The sequence below is a fragment of the Dicentrarchus labrax genome, unplaced genomic scaffold (assembly GCF_905237075.1).
Source record: "Dicentrarchus labrax unplaced genomic scaffold, dlabrax2021, whole genome shotgun sequence".
Taxonomy (NCBI): domain Eukaryota; kingdom Metazoa; phylum Chordata; class Actinopteri; family Moronidae; genus Dicentrarchus; species Dicentrarchus labrax.
Genome location: NW_026136703.1, coordinates 7,893,369 through 7,914,481, shown reverse-complemented (window position 1 = coordinate 7,914,481; position 21,113 = coordinate 7,893,369). Strand labels below are relative to the sequence as shown.

The 21,113-nt window shown below is 45.3% G+C and overlaps 1 protein-coding gene across 1 annotated transcript in view; it reads right to left on the bottom strand.

The window, feature by feature from the left end:
• Positions 1-21,113, bottom strand: part of LOC127355788 (uncharacterized) — a 37,336-nt gene that overhangs the window by 3,126 nt on the left and 13,097 nt on the right. The window contains exons 6-7 of the mRNA XM_051386999.1: positions 13,508-13,707; positions 5,640-5,752 (exon numbers count right to left, since the gene is read on the bottom strand). Coding sequence (XP_051242959.1) covers positions 5,640-5,752; positions 13,508-13,707 — 313 coding nt within the window. The remainder of the gene's footprint in view (positions 1-5,639; positions 5,753-13,507; positions 13,708-21,113) is intronic.

Genomic DNA, 21,113 nt, shown 5'->3' with positions numbered 1-21,113 from the left:
GGTCACCTTAGTTAGATTGTGTAAAAGAACTTTACCTACGCAAACTCAGCACCGGACAAAACAGTAATTCACCTACCTGTCACTTGCAGCACAGATGAGGTCCTCTGTGAAAAGACAACATTGGTGTGTGAGATATTGTAGCTTCAGAATGCGATTTTGTCATCAAAGATGAAATGTCTGGCATTTTACAGACTTACCATCAACCGGGGTCTCCTTGCACTGGAGACAAGCAAAACATGATTGTTAGTCTAGTGGCAAAAGCTATTTAAATTCAAAATAACTTAACGTGGCCTCCTTAATGACGTAAACGTGCCAAACTTGTGTCTTGTAAATTTTGATCAAATGCTGAATGATCCATGTAATACACAGGTCCAGAGAAATTAACTTACCATGAAGGAATCTGGAACTGAGCAACCTGTTTGAGAGAAATATGAAATAAGGGCATGGGTCAATACAGTTATCATCACAGTAGTGGTAATCGGCTAAAAAGTTTGCCAGCAAAGCGTTTTTGCCACGTACGTGTAAATGTCTCCTTGAGCGATTTTTTGCTTGATCTCACACCCTGTGAAAGGTCCAGTGGCAGGGATTGCAAACTTTGCTCAAGACCGGTGAGTCTAAAGGAAGAGAACAAACAATCATTGTGACTTGTCTGGAGCCACCGTTTGACATTGTGCAACCCCAGAATGTCTAACTGTGGACTTCAGAAAGATGATCTCTTACATAGCTGAGTAGGATACACAGCTGATGTTACTGGGAATCACCGCCAAGCTGCCAGGATGGAGGCTTGCCATCACAGGAGCCAAATTGCCCTGGAACCACAGCTGAAAGTCTTCAGGCTCAAAGTCTTCAAATTCAGGAGCAAGGGCCGTCAAGGTCAGGTTCAACATGGTGTCTCGTACATCTGGATTTCTGAGGAAGGTGATGTTTCTCTGGAAATAAAAGGATTCATGTTGGAGTTCAGGGGGACGTTTTAATTGTCTGAAATCATTGTAGAAATGAGCGCAAGCTTGGGGACACATCTTTGTACTTCAGTGCATCAGGGGCATGACTCGAGGTCTCGTTGCTGGTAATTCCTTTAGGAGGAATACCTGAATGTACCATTTTGAGTCAAACCATGGCTCCTTATTAGCTCCTGCAAAAATTCATCTGGCCCAGGACAAGTGTCACATGGCCTGTTTGGCAGAAAATGTGTCAATCTAAAAGTTAAGCATTCACCTGCTTGCTGATGTTTGCAAAAGCCTGGAAAAACTGATTTAGCTGCTCCACATCACGGGACTCTGTCAAGCTTGCAAACACCTCCCTTACGATGGCCACATCCTCGAGAGCGCCGCTGTCTGGATCCAGCATCAGCTCAGCCTTCTGGTTTGGTGAGAGGGAGCCCACAACTGCCACCTGACGACACGAAGAAAGAGGACGTATGAATTGCTTTTCTCTTTGCCAGGACAAAACCACCCCTGTCTGTAGACTTCCCGAGTTCTGAATATTGTGCTGCTGTTTTCAAGGAAGATTGGAAGTGAAATGTATGACTTACTTCAGACAGGTTGAAGACTTTGAGGTCAGAGTATGTTGTGTATTGGGAAAATGGGCCAAGGTTTGCTTCAAGCCATTCGGCATCACTCTGAATTCCTTGCCTGCAAACTAAGGCACGTAGATGGACGTTAGCACATGTAACATTTAACAAGCATTATTTTTCCTTGATGCACATGGAACAAGTCAAGTGCCAGTTTTCCTCTCAGTGCCATTTCAGCCAATTCTTTCACAAGTCCACGTCCACACAAGCAACCACGTGGCGCAGTTCACTGCGTCAGCCCTACCTGGCTCGTTGATGACACTGGCAGATTTTCTCAGGTAGCCCAGTAGAACCTCTGCGATTCCTTCTCGTCGACCCGACTTCATTGCAGGGAATGCTTTGGCCATCCCCCCTCACGCTGCAAAGAGCCAAAAAGAAAAAGAAAAAAAACAGCATTCTTACACAGTCAGCGTTTTCTACTTTGGTCCACTGGATCTTGCTTGTTTGTTAAATGCTACTCACACGACATGGTAGTTTGTGCAGTTAATGTTTGAGGTTGCATTCTTGAGCATCTCTGGATTGAAACTTGGCAGGATAGCAACCAGTTTCAGGTGGAACCAAACAAACCAGTCGCGATCCGTGAAGCTCGGGAAATGGGGACTGACGATGGTAAAGGTCCTATTCATCATGCGATCTCTCACAGCAGGTTGGAAATCAGGGACCTGTCAAATTACAACACAGGAGGATTTAAATACCACACAAGTTTACATGTTGCAAGTACACCATACAGGAGGACAGAAAGAATGTAACAAATAATTTGATATGAATGAGTCCCCTACAACTGATGTAAATGTTTAGATACATATCTAAGTACAGAGTGTGCTCGTTTAAAAGCCCAAGATTGTCCTTCTTCCCCCGGTGTCAAGAGTAGCCTACCTCTCCATCTGCTGTCAGCTGTGTCAGGAATTCATCCACATTTTCCAGAGCATTGCCCTCCTCAAGTCGCTCAAACACACGGTCAATTTGGTCTGTGTCATTCGCGGCACCTGAGCTCAGTGTCAGCTGTGCCATCTGAGTAGGAGTGAGCACTGACAACGCTTCGGCCTACCAGAGGGAATCAATATGAAATTAAAAAGCAGTAATTGCAAAACCATAGGTGAGACATGTCAGTTTGAGAGAAGAATACTACAACTGCAGTCACCACTTACACTGGAGAAGTTGGGATTGAGGGCTTGCAAATCCTGCAGGGTTGCAAATTCCGAGAAGTTGCCGAAGTTTCCCTCTAGCCACTCTTTACTACCTCTGATCAATGAGACACAGCCAGGATCTGCGAAGAAGACACAAGCAAAGACAGTGACGGGGTATTACCACCACATGTTATCAGACCTTTACCAAATTGAGCCTGAGTGCCAGCCTTTACCTGATGAGTCATTTCTTGAAAGGAATGGTTTGATGAAATGAGTGAAGACTGCTTGCTGTCTTTCTCTGTCCATGGATGGCCTTTGGCTGCTGAATGCCTGGATGCTAAAATTTGAGAGAAGCCTTTTAACATCTTAACAACTGGAAAACTGCAGGTTCCCCTGCAATCTTGTTCACAGTGGAGCAATATATCGCATATTTGCTTACACAGTCTGGTACGTATGGCAGCTGAAGTTCTTGGTCGTAAGGCAGAACAGGAAGTTGGGGGATGGAGAGGCCAAAAACGGACGAATCTTTGTCCCGAACCAGTCGCTGACAAAGCCATCACTCTGCAGCTGCGCCTGGCTGAAGTTGGCAATTCTCACCTCTCCAAGGGCCTCAAGAGCATTTGACAAGGATGGGCTGCTGTTGTTGGGGGCCTAGAATTGGACAAATCATTTTGGTTCGGCGCAGAATTCACACAGGGAAACACCAATTTTGCCAAATTGCGAGATTGGATTTACCATGGTGGCCAATGTCGCAAGAGCCTGGTCTAGGTCAGTGGAAGCTTTTTGGAAGAAAAGCTTCCAGACCTCTACCGGGTATGTCCTTTGGCTTTCCAGTGAGCATTTCAGCAGTGTGGCCAAGTTGCTGGGTGTAAGATGTGCAGCCTTGGAAAAAAAAATTGACAAGAAAATGAAGCAAAGACTGTCAGAGATCATGGAGGTTTGTCTCACGATGGTAATGTCGCAAAAGCCAAATCTTTCTCTGGGATTCACAGCTCAGAGAAAACAACCTTACCGAGGAACAGGCATGCTCAGTGATGGTAAAATTGCACAGGGCTTCAGAGTAATTGCCTGAAGACAGGGCGTGTTCGAGCTGTGATCTGAGGAAAACAATAGAAAAACAAAACCGTGGTCACCTTAGTTAGATTGTGTAAAAGAACTTTACCTACGCAAACTCAGCACCGGACAAAACAGTAATTCACCTACCTGTCACTTGCAGCACAGATGAGGTCCTCTGTGAAAAGACAACATTGGTGTGTGAGATATTGTAGCTTCAGAATGCGATTTTGTCATCAAAGATGAAATGTCTGGCATTTTACAGACTTACCATCAACCGGGGTCTCCTTGCACTGGAGACAAGCAAAACATGATTGTTAGTCTAGTGGCAAAAGCTATTTAAATTCAAAATAACTTAACGTGGCCTCCTTAATGACGTAAACGTGCCAAACTTGTGTCTTGTAAATTTTGATCAAATGCTGAATGATCCATGTAATACACAGGTCCAGAGAAATTAACTTACCATGAAGGAATCTGGAACTGAGCAACCTGTTTGAGAGAAATATGAAATAAGGGCATGGGTCAATACAGTTATCATCACAGTAGTGGTAATCGGCTAAAAAAGTTTGCCAGCAAAGCGTTTTTGCCACGTACGTGTAAATGTCTCCTTGAGCGATTTTTTGCTTGATCTCACACCCTGTGAAAGGTCCAGTGGCAGGGATTGCAAACTTTGCTCAAGACCGGTGAGTCTAAAGGAAGAGAACAAACAATCATTGTGACTTGTCTGGAGCCACCGTTTGACATTGTGCAACCCCAGAATGTCTAACTGTGGACTTCAGAAAGATGATCTCTTACATAGCTGAGTAGGATACACAGCTGATGTTACTGGGAATCACCGCCAAGCTGCCAGGATGGAGGCTTGCCATCACAGGAGCCAAATTGCCCTGGAACCACAGCTGAAAGTCTTCAGGCTCAAAGTCTTCAAATTCAGGAGCAAGGGCCGTCAAGGTCAGGTTCAACATGGTGTCTCGTACATCTGGATTTCTGAGGAAGGTGATGTTTCTCTGGAAATAAAAGGATTCATGTTGGAGTTCAGGGGGACGTTTTAATTGTCTGAAATCATTGTAGAAATGAGCGCAAGCTTGGGGACACATCTTTGTACTTCAGTGCATCAGGGGCATGACTCGAGGTCTCGTTGCTGGTAATTCCTTTAGGAGGAATACCTGAATGTACCATTTTGAGTCAAACCATGGCTCCTTATTAGCTCCTGCAAAAATTCATCTGGCCCAGGACAAGTGTCACATGGCCTGTTTGGCAGAAAATGTGTCAATCTAAAAGTTAAGCATTCACCTGCTTGCTGATGTTTGCAAAAGCCTGGAAAAACTGATTTAGCTGCTCCACATCACGGGACTCTGTCAAGCTTGCAAACACCTCCCTTACGATGGCCACATCCTCGAGAGCGCCGCTGTCTGGATCCAGCATCAGCTCAGCCTTCTGGTTTGGTGAGAGGGAGCCCACAACTGCCACCTGACGACACGAAGAAAGAGGACGTATGAATTGCTTTTCTCTTTGCCAGGACAAAACCACCCCTGTCTGTAGACTTCCCGAGTTCTGAATATTGTGCTGCTGTTTTCAAGGAAGATTGGAAGTGAAATGTATGACTTACTTCAGACAGGTTGAAGACTTTGAGGTCAGAGTATGTTGTGTATTGGGAAAATGGGCCAAGGTTTGCTTCAAGCCATTCGGCATCACTCTGAATTCCTTGCCTGCAAACTAAGGCACGTAGATGGACGTTAGCACATGTAACATTTAACAAGCATTATTTTTCCTTGATGCACATGGAACAAGTCAAGTGCCAGTTTTCCTCTCAGTGCCATTTCAGCCAATTCTTTCACAAGTCCACGTCCACACAAGCAACCACGTGGCGCAGTTCACTGCGTCAGCCCTACCTGGCTCGTTGATGACACTGGCAGATTTTCTCAGGTAGCCCAGTAGAACCTCTGCGATTCCTTCTCGTCGACCCGACTTCATTGCAGGGAATGCTTTGGCCATCCCCCTCACGCTGCAAAGAGCCAAAAAAGAAAAAGAAAAAAAACAGCATTCTTACACAGTCAGCGTTTTCTACTTTGGTCCACTGGATCTTGCTTGTTTGTTAAATGCTACTCACACGACATGGTAGTTTGTGCAGTTAATGTTTGAGGTTGCATTCTTGAGCATCTCTGGATTGAAACTTGGCAGGATAGCAACCAGTTTCAGGTGGAACCAAACAAACCAGTCGCGATCCGTGAAGCTCGGGAAATGGGGACTGACGATGGTAAAGGTCCTATTCATCATGCGATCTCTCACAGCAGGTTGGAAATCAGGGACCTGTCAAATTACAACACAGGAGGATTTAAATACCACACAAGTTTACATGTTGCAAGTACACCATACAGGAGGACAGAAAGAATGTAACAAATAATTTGATATGAATGAGTCCCCTACAACTGATGTAAATGTTTAGATACATATCTAAGTACAGAGTGTGCTCGTTTAAAAGCCCAAGATTGTCCTTCTTCCCCCGGTGTCAAGAGTAGCCTACCTCTCCATCTGCTGTCAGCTGTGTCAGGAATTCATCCACATTTTCCAGAGCATTGCCCTCCTCAAGTCGCTCAAACACACGGTCAATTTGGTCTGTGTCATTCGCGGCACCTGAGCTCAGTGTCAGCTGTGCCATCTGAGTAGGAGTGAGCACTGACAACGCTTCGGCCTACCAGAGGGAATCAATATGAAATTAAAAAGCAGTAATTGCAAAACCATAGGTGAGACATGTCAGTTTGAGAGAAGAATACTACAACTGCAGTCACCACTTACACTGGAGAAGTTGGGATTGAGGGCTTGCAAATCCTGCAGGGTTGCAAATTCCGAGAAGTTGCCGAAGTTTCCCTCTAGCCACTCTTTACTACCTCTGATCAATGAGACACAGCCAGGATCTGCGAAGAAGACACAAGCAAAGACAGTGACGGGGTATTACCACCACATGTTATCAGACCTTTACCAAATTGAGCCTGAGTGCCAGCCTTTACCTGATGAGTCATTTCTTGAAAGGAATGGTTTGATGAAATGAGTGAAGACTGCTTGCTGTCTTTCTCTGTCCATGGATGGCCTTTGGCTGCTGAATGCCTGGATGCTAAAATTTGAGAGAAGCCTTTTAACATCTTAACAACTGGAAAACTGCAGGTTCCCCTGCAATCTTGTTCACAGTGGAGCAATATATCGCATATTTGCTTACACAGTCTGGTACGTATGGCAGCTGAAGTTCTTGGTCGTAAGGCAGAACAGGAAGTTGGGGGATGGAGAGGCCAAAAACGGACGAATCTTTGTCCCGAACCAGTCGCTGACAAAGCCATCACTCTGCAGCTGCGCCTGGCTGAAGTTGGCAATTCTCACCTCTCCAAGGGCCTCAAGAGCATTTGACAAGGATGGGCTGCTGTTGTTGGGGGCCTAGAATTGGACAAATCATTTTGGTTCGGCGCAGAATTCACACAGGGAAACACCAATTTTGCCAAATTGCGAGATTGGATTTACCATGGTGGCCAATGTCGCAAGAGCCTGGTCTAGGTCAGTGGAAGCTTTTTGGAAGAAAAGCTTCCAGACCTCTACCGGGTATGTCCTTTGGCTTTCCAGTGAGCATTTCAGCAGTGTGGCCAAGTTGCTGGGTGTAAGATGTGCAGCCTTGGAAAAAAAAATTGACAAGAAAATGAAGCAAAGACTGTCAGAGATCATGGAGGTTTGTCTCACGATGGTAATGTCGCAAAAGCCAAATCTTTCTCTGGGATTCACAGCTCAGAGAAAACAACCTTACCGAGGAACAGGCATGCTCAGTGATGGTAAAATTGCACAGGGCTTCAGAGTAATTGCCTGAAGACAGGGCGTGTTCGAGCTGTGATCTGAGGAAAACAATAGAAAAACAAAACCGTGGTCACCTTAGTTAGATTGTGTAAAAGAACTTTACCTACGCAAACTCAGCACCGGACAAAACAGTAATTCACCTACCTGTCACTTGCAGCACAGATGAGGTCCTCTGTGAAAAGACAACATTGGTGTGTGAGATATTGTAGCTTCAGAATGCGATTTTGTCATCAAAGATGAAATGTCTGGCATTTTACAGACTTACCATCAACCGGGGTCTCCTTGCACTGGAGACAAGCAAAACATGATTGTTAGTCTAGTGGCAAAAGCTATTTAAATTCAAAATAACTTAACGTGGCCTCCTTAATGACGTAAACGTGCCAAACTTGTGTCTTGTAAATTTTGATCAAATGCTGAATGATCCATGTAATACACAGGTCCAGAGAAATTAACTTACCATGAAGGAATCTGGAACTGAGCAACCTGTTTGAGAGAAATATGAAATAAGGGCATGGGTCAATACAGTTATCATCACAGTAGTGGTAATCGGCTAAAAAAGTTTGCCAGCAAAGCGTTTTTGCCACGTACGTGTAAATGTCTCCTTGAGCGATTTTTTGCTTGATCTCACACCCTGTGAAAGGTCCAGTGGCAGGGATTGCAAACTTTGCTCAAGACCGGTGAGTCTAAAGGAAGAGAACAAACAATCATTGTGACTTGTCTGGAGCCACCGTTTGACATTGTGCAACCCCAGAATGTCTAACTGTGGACTTCAGAAAGATGATCTCTTACATAGCTGAGTAGGATACACAGCTGATGTTACTGGGAATCACCGCCAAGCTGCCAGGATGGAGGCTTGCCATCACAGGAGCCAAATTGCCCTGGAACCACAGCTGAAAGTCTTCAGGCTCAAAGTCTTCAAATTCAGGAGCAAGGGCCGTCAAGGTCAGGTTCAACATGGTGTCTCGTACATCTGGATTTCTGAGGAAGGTGATGTTTCTCTGGAAATAAAAGGATTCATGTTGGAGTTCAGGGGGACGTTTTAATTGTCTGAAATCATTGTAGAAATGAGCGCAAGCTTGGGGACACATCTTTGTACTTCAGTGCATCAGGGGCATGACTCGAGGTCTCGTTGCTGGTAATTCCTTTAGGAGGAATACCTGAATGTACCATTTTGAGTCAAACCATGGCTCCTTATTAGCTCCTGCAAAAATTCATCTGGCCCAGGACAAGTGTCACATGGCCTGTTTGGCAGAAAATGTGTCAATCTAAAAGTTAAGCATTCACCTGCTTGCTGATGTTTGCAAAAGCCTGGAAAAACTGATTTAGCTGCTCCACATCACGGGACTCTGTCAAGCTTGCAAACACCTCCCTTACGATGGCCACATCCTCGAGAGCGCCGCTGTCTGGATCCAGCATCAGCTCAGCCTTCTGGTTTGGTGAGAGGGAGCCCACAACTGCCACCTGACGACACGAAGAAAGAGGACGTATGAATTGCTTTTCTCTTTGCCAGGACAAAACCACCCCTGTCTGTAGACTTCCCGAGTTCTGAATATTGTGCTGCTGTTTTCAAGGAAGATTGGAAGTGAAATGTATGACTTACTTCAGACAGGTTGAAGACTTTGAGGTCAGAGTATGTTGTGTATTGGGAAAATGGGCCAAGGTTTGCTTCAAGCCATTCGGCATCACTCTGAATTCCTTGCCTGCAAACTAAGGCACGTAGATGGACGTTAGCACATGTAACATTTAACAAGCATTATTTTTCCTTGATGCACATGGAACAAGTCAAGTGCCAGTTTTCCTCTCAGTGCCATTTCAGCCAATTCTTTCACAAGTCCACGTCCACACAAGCAACCACGTGGCGCAGTTCACTGCGTCAGCCCTACCTGGCTCGTTGATGACACTGGCAGATTTTCTCAGGTAGCCCAGTAGAACCTCTGCGATTCCTTCTCGTCGACCCGACTTCATTGCAGGGAATGCTTTGGCCATCCCCCCTCACGCTGCAAAGAGCCAAAAAGAAAAAGAAAAAAAACAGCATTCTTACACAGTCAGCGTTTTCTACTTTGGTCCACTGGATCTTGCTTGTTTGTTAAATGCTACTCACACGACATGGTAGTTTGTGCAGTTAATGTTTGAGGTTGCATTCTTGAGCATCTCTGGATTGAAACTTGGCAGGATAGCAACCAGTTTCAGGTGGAACCAAACAAACCAGTCGCGATCCGTGAAGCTCGGGAAATGGGGACTGACGATGGTAAAGGTCCTATTCATCATGCGATCTCTCACAGCAGGTTGGAAATCAGGGACCTGTCAAATTACAACACAGGAGGATTTAAATACCACACAAGTTTACATGTTGCAAGTACACCATACAGGAGGACAGAAAGAATGTAACAAATAATTTGATATGAATGAGTCCCCTACAACTGATGTAAATGTTTAGATACATATCTAAGTACAGAGTGTGCTCGTTTAAAAGCCCAAGATTGTCCTTCTTCCCCCGGTGTCAAGAGTAGCCTACCTCTCCATCTGCTGTCAGCTGTGTCAGGAATTCATCCACATTTTCCAGAGCATTGCCCTCCTCAAGTCGCTCAAACACACGGTCAATTTGGTCTGTGTCATTCGCGGCACCTGAGCTCAGTGTCAGCTGTGCCATCTGAGTAGGAGTGAGCACTGACAACGCTTCGGCCTACCAGAGGGAATCAATATGAAATTAAAAAGCAGTAATTGCAAAACCATAGGTGAGACATGTCAGTTTGAGAGAAGAATACTACAACTGCAGTCACCACTTACACTGGAGAAGTTGGGATTGAGGGCTTGCAAATCCTGCAGGGTTGCAAATTCCGAGAAGTTGCCGAAGTTTCCCTCTAGCCACTCTTTACTACCTCTGATCAATGAGACACAGCCAGGATCTGCGAAGAAGACACAAGCAAAGACAGTGACGGGGTATTACCACCACATGTTATCAGACCTTTACCAAATTGAGCCTGAGTGCCAGCCTTTACCTGATGAGTCATTTCTTGAAAGGAATGGTTTGATGAAATGAGTGAAGACTGCTTGCTGTCTTTCTCTGTCCATGGATGGCCTTTGGCTGCTGAATGCCTGGATGCTAAAATTTGAGAGAAGCCTTTTAACATCTTAACAACTGGAAAACTGCAGGTTCCCCTGTAATCTTGTTCACAGTGGAGCAATATATCGCATATTTGCTTACACAGTCTGGTACGTATGGCAGCTGAAGTTCTTGGTCGTAAGGCAGAACAGGAAGTTGGGGGATGGAGAGGCCAAAAACGGACGAATCTTTGTCCCGAACCAGTCGCTGACAAAGCCATCACTCTGCAGCTGCGCCTGGCTGAAGTTGGCAATTCTCACCTCTCCAAGGGCCTCAAGAGCATTTGACAAGGATGGGCTGCTGTTGTTGGGGGCCTAGAATTGGACAAATCATTTTGGTTCGGCGCAGAATTCACACAGGGAAACACCAATTTTGCCAAATTGCGAGATTGGATTTACCATGGTGGCCAATGTCGCAAGAGCCTGGTCTAGGTCAGTGGAAGCTTTTTGGAAGAAAAGCTTCCAGACCTCTACCGGGTATGTCCTTTGGCTTTCCAGTGAGCATTTCAGCAGTGTGGCCAAGTTGCTGGGTGTAAGATGTGCAGCCTTGGAAAAAAAAATTGACAAGAAAATGAAGCAAAGACTGTCAGAGGATCATGGAGGTTTGTCTCACGATGGTAATGTCGCAAAAGCCAAATCTTTCTCTGGGATTCACAGCTCAGAGAAAACAACCTTACCGAGGAACAGGCATGCTCAGTGATGGTAAAATTGCACAGGGCTTCAGAGTAATTGCCTGAAGACAGGGCGTGTTCGAGCTGTGATCTGAGGAAAACAATAGAAAAACAAAACCGTGGTCACCTTAGTTAGATTGTGTAAAAGAACTTTACCTACGCAAACTCAGCACCGGACAAAACAGTAATTCACCTACCTGTCACTTGCAGCACAGATGAGGTCCTCTGTGAAAAGACAACATTGGTGTGTGAGATATTGTAGCTTCAGAATGCGATTTTGTCATCAAAGATGAAATGTCTGGCATTTTACAGACTTACCATCAACCGGGGTCTCCTTGCACTGGAGACAAGCAAAACATGATTGTTAGTCTAGTGGCAAAAGCTATTTAAATTCAAAACAACTTAACGTGGCCTCCTTAATGACGTAAACGTGCCAAACTTGTGTCTTGTAAATTTTGATCAAATGCTGAATGATCCATGTAATACACAGGTCCAGAGAAATTAACTTACCATGAAGGAATCTGGAACTGAGCAACCTGTTTGAGAGAAATATGAAATAAGGGCATGGGTCAATACAGTTATCATCACAGTAGTGGTAATCGGCTAAAAAAGTTTGCCAGCAAAGCGTTTTTGCCACGTACGTGTAAATGTCTCCTTGAGCGATTTTTTGCTTGATCTCACACCCTGTGAAAGGTCCAGTGGCAGGGATTGCAAACTTTGCTCAAGACCGGTGAGTCTAAAGGAAGAGAACAAACAATCATTGTGACTTGTCTGGAGCCACCGTTTGACATTGTGCAACCCCAGAATGTCTAACTGTGGACTTCAGAAAGATGATCTCTTACATAGCTGAGTAGGATACACAGCTGATGTTACTGGGAATCACCGCCAAGCTGCCAGGATGGAGGCTTGCCATCACAGGAGCCAAATTGCCCTGGAACCACAGCTGAAAGTCTTCAGGCTCAAAGTCTTCAAATTCAGGAGCAAGGGCCGTCAAGGTCAGGTTCAACATGGTGTCTCGTACATCTGGATTTCTGAGGAAGGTGATGTTTCTCTGGAAATAAAAGGATTCATGTTGGAGTTCAGGGGGACGTTTTAATTGTCTGAAATCATTGTAGAAATGAGCGCAAGCTTGGGGACACATCTTTGTACTTCAGTGCATCAGGGGCATGACTCGAGGTCTCGTTGCTGGTAATTCCTTTAGGAGGAATACCTGAATGTACCATTTTGAGTCAAACCATGGCTCCTTATTAGCTCCTGCAAAAATTCATCTGGCCCAGGACAAGTGTCACATGGCCTGTTTGGCAGAAAATGTGTCAATCTAAAAGTTAAGCATTCACCTGCTTGCTGATGTTTGCAAAAGCCTGGAAAAACTGATTTAGCTGCTCCACATCACGGGACTCTGTCAAGCTTGCAAACACCTCCCTTACGATGGCCACATCCTCGAGAGCGCCGCTGTCTGGATCCAGCATCAGCTCAGCCTTCTGGTTTGGTGAGAGGGAGCCCACAACTGCCACCTGACGACACGAAGAAAGAGGACGTATGAATTGCTTTTCTCTTTGCCAGGACAAAACCACCCCTGTCTGTAGACTTCCCGAGTTCTGAATATTGTGCTGCTGTTTTCAAGGAAGATTGGAAGTGAAATGTATGACTTACTTCAGACAGGTTGAAGACTTTGAGGTCAGAGTATGTTGTGTATTGGGAAAATGGGCCAAGGTTTGCTTCAAGCCATTCGGCATCACTCTGAATTCCTTGCCTGCAAACTAAGGCACGTAGATGGACGTTAGCACATGTAACATTTAACAAGCATTATTTTTCCTTGATGCACATGGAACAAGTCAAGTGCCAGTTTTCCTCTCAGTGCCATTTCAGCCAATTCTTTCACAAGTCCACGTCCACACAAGCAACCACGTGGCGCAGTTCACTGCGTCAGCCCTACCTGGCTCGTTGATGACACTGGCAGATTTTCTCAGGTAGCCCAGTAGAACCTCTGCGATTCCTTCTCGTCGACCCGACTTCATTGCAGGGAATGCTTTGGCCATCCCCCTCACGCTGCAAAGAGCCAAAAAGAAAAAGAAAAAAAACAGCATTCTTACACAGTCAGCGTTTTCTACTTTGGTCCACTGGATCTTGCTTGTTTGTTAAATGCTACTCACACGACATGGTAGTTTGTGCAGTTAATGTTTGAGGTTGCATTCTTGAGCATCTCTGGATTGAAACTTGGCAGGATAGCAACCAGTTTCAGGTGGAACCAAACAAACCAGTCGCGATCCGTGAAGCTCGGGAAATGGGGACTGACGATGGTAAAGGTCCTATTCATCATGCGATCTCTCACAGCAGGTTGGAAATCAGGGACCTGTCAAATTACAACACAGGAGGATTTAAATACCACACAAGTTTACATGTTGCAAGTACACCATACAGGAGGACAGAAAGAATGTAACAAATAATTTGATATGAATGAGTCCCCTACAACTGATGTAAATGTTTAGATACATATCTAAGTACAGAGTGTGCTCGTTTAAAAGCCCAAGATTGTCCTTCTTCCCCCGGTGTCAAGAGTAGCCTACCTCTCCATCTGCTGTCAGCTGTGTCAGGAATTCATCCACATTTTCCAGAGCATTGCCCTCCTCAAGTCGCTCAAACACACGGTCAATTTGGTCTGTGTCATTCGCGGCACCTGAGCTCAGTGTCAGCTGTGCCATCTGAGTAGGAGTGAGCACTGACAACGCTTCGGCCTACCAGAGGGAATCAATATGAAATTAAAAAGCAGTAATTGCAAAACCATAGGTGAGACATGTCAGTTTGAGAGAAGAATACTACAACTGCAGTCACCACTTACACTGGAGAAGTTGGGATTGAGGGCTTGCAAATCCTGCAGGGTTGCAAATTCCGAGAAGTTGCCGAAGTTTCCCTCTAGCCACTCTTTACTACCTCTGATCAATGAGACACAGCCAGGATCTGCGAAGAAGACACAAGCAAAGACAGTGACGGGGTATTACCACCACATGTTATCAGACCTTTACCAAATTGAGCCTGAGTGCCAGCCTTTACCTGATGAGTCATTTCTTGAAAGGAATGGTTTGATGAAATGAGTGAAGACTGCTTGCTGTCTTTCTCTGTCCATGGATGGCCTTTGGCTGCTGAATGCCTGGATGCTAAAATTTGAGAGAAGCCTTTTAACATCTTAACAACTGGAAAACTGCAGGTTCCCCTGTAATCTTGTTCACAGTGGAGCAATATATCGCATATTTGCTTACACAGTCTGGTACGTATGGCAGCTGAAGTTCTTGGTCGTAAGGCAGAACAGGAAGTTGGGGGATGGAGAGGCCAAAAACGGACGAATCTTTGTCCCGAACCAGTCGCTGACAAAGCCATCACTCTGCAGCTGCGCCTGGCTGAAGTTGGCAATTCTCACCTCTCCAAGGGCCTCAAGAGCATTTGACAAGGATGGGCTGCTGTTGTTGGGGGCCTAGAATTGGACAAATCATTTTGGTTCGGCGCAGAATTCACACAGGGAAACACCAATTTTGCCAAATTGCGAGATTGGATTTACCATGGTGGCCAATGTCGCAAGAGCCTGGTCTAGGTCAGTGGAAGCTTTTTGGAAGAAAAGCTTCCAGACCTCTACCGGGTATGTCCTTTGGCTTTCCAGTGAGCATTTCAGCAGTGTGGCCAAGTTGCTGGGTGTAAGATGTGCAGCCTTGGAAAAAAAAATTGACAAGAAAATGAAGCAAAGACTGTCAGGGATCATGGAGGTTTGTCTCACGATGGTAATGTCGCAAAAGCCAAATCTTTCTCTGGGATTCACAGCTCAGAGAAAACAACCTTACCGAGGAACAGGCATGCTCAGTGATGGTAAAATTGCACAGGGCTTCAGAGTAATTGCCTGAAGACAGGGCGTGTTCGAGCTGTGATCTGAGGAAAACAATAGAAAAACAAAACCGTGGTCACCTTAGTTAGATTGTGTAAAAGAACTTTACCTACGCAAACTCAGCACCGGACAAAACAGTAATTCACCTACCTGTCACTTGCAGCACAGATGAGGTCCTCTGTGAAAAGACAACATTGGTGTGTGAGATATTGTAGCTTCAGAATGCGATTTTGTCATCAAAGATGAAATGTCTGGCATTTTACAGACTTACCATCAACCGGGGTCTCCTTGCACTGGAGACAAGCAAAACATGATTGTTAGTCTAGTGGCAAAAGCTATTTAAATTCAAAACAACTTAACGTGGCCTCCTTAATGACGTAAACGTGCCAAACTTGTGTCTTGTAAATTTTGATCAAATGCTGAATGATCCATGTAATACACAGGTCCAGAGAAATTAACTTACCATGAAGGAATCTGGAACTGAGCAACCTGTTTGAGAGAAATATGAAATAAGGGCATGGGTCAATACAGTTATCATCACAGTAGTGGTAATCGGCTAAAAAAGTTTGCCAGCAAAGCGTTTTTGCCACGTACGTGTAAATGTCTCCTTGAGCGATTTTTTGCTTGATCTCACACCCTGTGAAAGGTCCAGTGGCAGGGATTGCAAACTTTGCTCAAGACCGGTGAGTCTAAAGGAAGAGAACAAACAATCATTGTGACTTGTCTGGAGCCACCGTTTGACATTGTGCAACCCCAGAATGTCTAACTGTGGACTTCAGAAAGATGATCTCTTACATAGCTGAGTAGGATACACAGCTGATGTTACTGGGAATCACCGCCAAGCTGCCAGGATGGAGGCTTGCCATCACAGGAGCCAAATTGCCCTGGAACCACAGCTGAAAGTCTTCAGGCTCAAAGTCTTCAAATTCAGGAGCAAGGGCCGTCAAGGTCAGGTTCAACATGGTGTCTCGTACATCTGGATTTCTGAGGAAGGTGATGTTTCTCTGGAAATAAAAGGATTCATGTTGGAGTTCAGGGGGACGTTTTAATTGTCTGAAATCATTGTAGAAATGAGCGCAAGCTTGGGGACACATCTTTGTACTTCAGTGCATCAGGGGCATGACTCGAGGTCTCGTTGCTGGTAATTCCTTTAGGAGGAATACCTGAATGTACCATTTTGAGTCAAACCATGGCTCCTTATTAGCTCCTGCAAAAATTCATCTGGCCCAGGACAAGTGTCACATGGCCTGTTTGGCAGAAAATGTGTCAATCTAAAAGTTAAGCATTCACCTGCTTGCTGATGTTTGCAAAAGCCTGGAAAAACTGATTTAGCTGCTCCACATCACGGGACTCTGTCAAGCTTGCAAACACCTCCCCTTACGATGGCCACATCCTCGAGAGCGCCGCTGTCTGGATCCAGCATCAGCTCAGCCTTCTGGTTTGGTGAGAGGGAGCCCACAACTGCCACCTGACGACACGAAGAAAGAGGACGTATGAATTGCTTTTCTCTTTGCCAGGACAAAACCACCCCTGTCTGTAGACTTCCCGAGTTCTGAATATTGTGCTGCTGTTTTCAAGGAAGATTGGAAGTGAAATGTATGACTTACTTCAGACAGGTTGAAGACTTTGAGGTCAGAGTATGTTGTGTATTGGGAAAATGGGCCAAGGTTTGCTTCAAGCCATTCGGCATCACTCTGAATTCCTTGCCTGCAAACTAAGGCACGTAGATGGACGTTAGCACATGTAACATTTAACAAGCATTATTTTTCCTTGATGCACATGGAACAAGTCAAGTGCCAGTTTTCCTCTCAGTGCCATTTCAGCCAATTCTTTCACAAGTCCACGTCCACACAAGCAACCACGTGGCGCAGTTCACTGCGTCAGCCCTACCTGGCTCGTTGATGACACTGGCAGATTTTCTCAGGTAGCCCAGTAGAACCTCTGCGATTCCTTCTCGTCGACCCGACTTCATTGCAGGGAATGCTTTGGCCATCCCCCCTCACGCTGCAAAGAGCCAAAAAAGAAAAAGAAAAAAAACAGCATTCTTACACAGTCAGCGTTTTCTACTTTGGTCCACTGGATCTTGCTTGTTTGTTAAATGCTACTCACACGACATGGTAGTTTGTGCAGTTAATGTTTGAGGTTGCATTCTTGAGCATCTCTGGATTGAAACTTGGCAGGATAGCAACCAGTTTCAGGTGGAACCAAACAAACCAGTCGCGATCCGTGAAGCTCGGGAAATGGGGACTGACGATGGTAAAGGTCCTATTCATCATGCGATCTCTCACAGCAGGTTGGAAATCAGGGACCTGTCAAATTACAACACAGGAGGATTTAAATACCACACAAGTTTACATGTTGCAAGTACACCATACAGGAGGACAGAAAGAATGTAACAAATAATTTGATATGAATGAGTCCCCTACAACTGATGTAAATGTTTAGATACATATCTAAGTACAGAGTGTGCTCGTTTAAAAGCCCAAGATTGTCCTTCTTCCCCCGGTGTCAAGAGTAGCCTACCTCTCCATCTGCTGTCAGCTGTGTCAGGAATTCATCCACATTTTCCAGAGCATTGCCCTCCTCAAGTCGCTCAAACACACGGTCAATTTGGTCTGTGTCATTCGCGGCACCTGAGCTCAGTGTCAGCTGTGCCATCTGAGTAGGAGTGAGCACTGACAACGCTTCGGCCTACCAGAGGGAATCAATATGAAATTAAAAAGCAGTAATTGCAAAACCATAGGTGAGACATGTCAGTTTGAGAGAAGAATACTACAACTGCAGTCACCACTTACACTGGAGAAGTTGGGATTGAGGGCTTGCAAATCCTGCAGGGTTGCAAATTCCGAGAAGTTGCCGAAGTTTCCCTCTAGCCACTCTTTACTACCTCTGATCAATGAGACACAGCCAGGATCTGCGAAGAAGACACAAGCAAAGACAGTGACGGGGTATTACCACCACATGTTATCAGACCTTTACCAAATTGAGCCTGAGTGCCAGCCTTTACCTGATGAGTCATTTCTTGAAAGGAATGGTTTGATGAAATGAGTGAAGACTGCTTGCTGTCTTTCTCTGTCCATGGATGGCCTTTGGCTGCTGAATGCCTGGATGCTAAAATTTGAGAGAAGCCTTTTAACATCTTAACAACTGGAAAACTGCAGGTTCCCCTGCAATCTTGTTCACAGTGGAGCAATATATCGCATATTTGCTTACACAGTCTGGTACGTATGGCAGCTGAAGTTCTTGGTCGTAAGGCAGAACAGGAAGTTGGGGGATGGAGAGGCCAAAAACGGACGAATCTTTGTCCCGAACCAGTCGCTGACAAAGCCATCACTCTGCAGCTGCGCCTGGCTGAAGTTGGCAATTCTCACCTCTCCAAGGGCCTCAAGAGCATTTGACAAGGATGGGCTGCTGTTGTTGGGGGCCTAGAATTGGACAAATCATTTTGGTTCGGCGCAGAATTCACACAGGGAAACACCAATTTTGCCAAATTGCGAGATTGGATTTACCATGGTGGCCAATGTCGCAAGAGCCTGGTCTAGGTCAGTGGAAGCTTTTTGGAAGAAAAGCTTCCAGACCTCTACCGGGTATGTCCTTTGGCTTTCCAGTGAGCATTTCAGCAGTGTGGCCAAGTTGCTGGGTGTAAGATGTGCAGCCTTGGAAAAAAAAATTGACAAGAAAATGAAGCAAAGACTGTCAGAGATCATGGAGGTTTGTCTCACGATGGTAATGTCGCAAAAGCCAAATCTTTCTCTGGGATTCACAGCTCAGAGAAAACAACCTTACCGAGGAACAGGCATGCTCAGTGATGGTAAAATTGCACAGGGCTTCAGAGTAATTGCCTGAAGACAGGGCGTGTTCGAGCTGTGATCTGAGGAAAACAATAGAAAAACAAAACCGTGGTCACCTTAGTTAGATTGTGTAAAAGAACTTTACCTACGCAAACTCAGCACCGGACAAAACAGTAATTCACCTACCTGTCACTTGCAGCACAGATGAGGTCCTCTGTGAAAAGACAACATTGGTGTGTGAGATATTGTAGCTTCAGAATGCGATTTTGTCATCAAAGATGAAATGTCTGGCATTTTACAGACTTACCATCAACCGGGGTCTCCTTGCACTGGAGACAAGCAAAACATGATTGTTAGTCTAGTGGCAAAAGCTATTTAAATTCAAAATAACTTAACGTGGCCTCCTTAATGACGTAAACGTGCCAAACTTGTGTCTTGTAAATTTTGATCAAATGCTGAATGATCCATGTAATACACAGGTCCAGAGAAATTAACTTACCATGAAGGAATCTGGAACTGAGCAACCTGTTTGAGAGAAATATGAAATAAGGGCATGGGTCAATACAGTTATCATCACAGTAGTGGTAATCGGCTAAAAAAGTTTGCCAGCAAAGCGTTTTTGCCACGTACGTGTAAATGTCTCCTTGAGCGATTTTTTGCTTGATCTCACACCCTGTGAAAGGTCCAGTGGCAGGGATTGCAAACTTTGCTCAAGACCGGTGAGTCTAAAGGAAGAGAACAAACAATCATTGTGACTTGTCTGGAGCCACCGTTTGACATTGTGCAACCCCAGAATGTCTAACTGTGGACTTCAGAAAGATGATCTCTTACATAGCTGAGTAGGATACACAGCTGATGTTACTGGGAATCACCGCCAAGCTGCCAGGATGGAGGCTTGCCATCACAGGAGCCAAATTGCCCTGGAACCACAGCTGAAAGTCTTCAGGCTCAAAGTCTTCAAATTCAGGAGCAAGGGCCGTCAAGGTCAGGTTCAACATGGTGTCTCGTACATCTGGATTTCTGAGGAAGGTGATGTTTCTCTGGAAATAAAAGGATTCATGTTGGAGTTCAGGGGGACGTTTTAATTGTCTGAAATCATTGTAGAAATGAGCGCAAGCTTGGGGACACATCTTTGTACTTCAGTGCATCAGGGGCATGACTCGAGGTCTCGTTGCTGGTAATTCCTTTAGGAGGAATACCTGAATGTACCATTTTGAGTCAAACCATGGCTCCTTATTAGCTCCTGCAAAAATTCATCTGGCCCAGGACAAGTGTCACATGGCCTGTTTGGCAGAAAATGTGTCAATCTAAAAGTTAAGCATTCACCTGCTTGCTGATGTTTGCAAAAGCCTGGAAAAACTGATTTAGCTGCTCCACATCACGGGACTCTGTCAAGCTTGCAAACACCTCCCTTACGATGGCCACATCCTCGAGAGCGCCGCTGTCTGGATCCAGCATCAGCTCAGCCTTCTGGTTTGGTGAGAGGGAGCCCACAACTGCCACCTGACGACACGAAGAAAGAGGACGTATGAATTGCTTTTCTCTTTGCCAGGACAAAACCACCCCTGTCTGTAGACTTCCCGAGTTCTGAATATTGTGCTGCTGTTTTCAAGGAAGATTGGAAGTGAAATGTATGACTTACTTCAGACAGGTTGAAGACTTTGAGGTCAGAGTATGTTGTGTATTGGGAAAATGGGCCAAGGTTTGCTTCAAGCCATTCGGCATCACTCTGAATTCCTTGCCTGCAAACTAAGGCACGTAGATGGACGTTAGCACATGTAACATTTAACAAGCATTATTTTTCCTTGATGCACATGGAACAAGTCAAGTGCCAGTTTTCCTCTCAGTGCCATTTCAGCCAATTCTTTCACAAGTCCACGTCCACACAAGCAACCACGTGGCGCAGTTCACTGCGTCAGCCCTACCTGGCTCGTTGATGACACTGGCAGATTTTCTCAGGTAGCCCAGTAGAACCTCTGCGATTCCTTCTCGTCGACCCGACTTCATTGCAGGGAATGCTTTGGCCATCCCCCCTCACGCTGCAAAGAGCCAAAAAAGAAAAAGAAAAAAAACAGCATTCTTACACAGTCAGCGTTT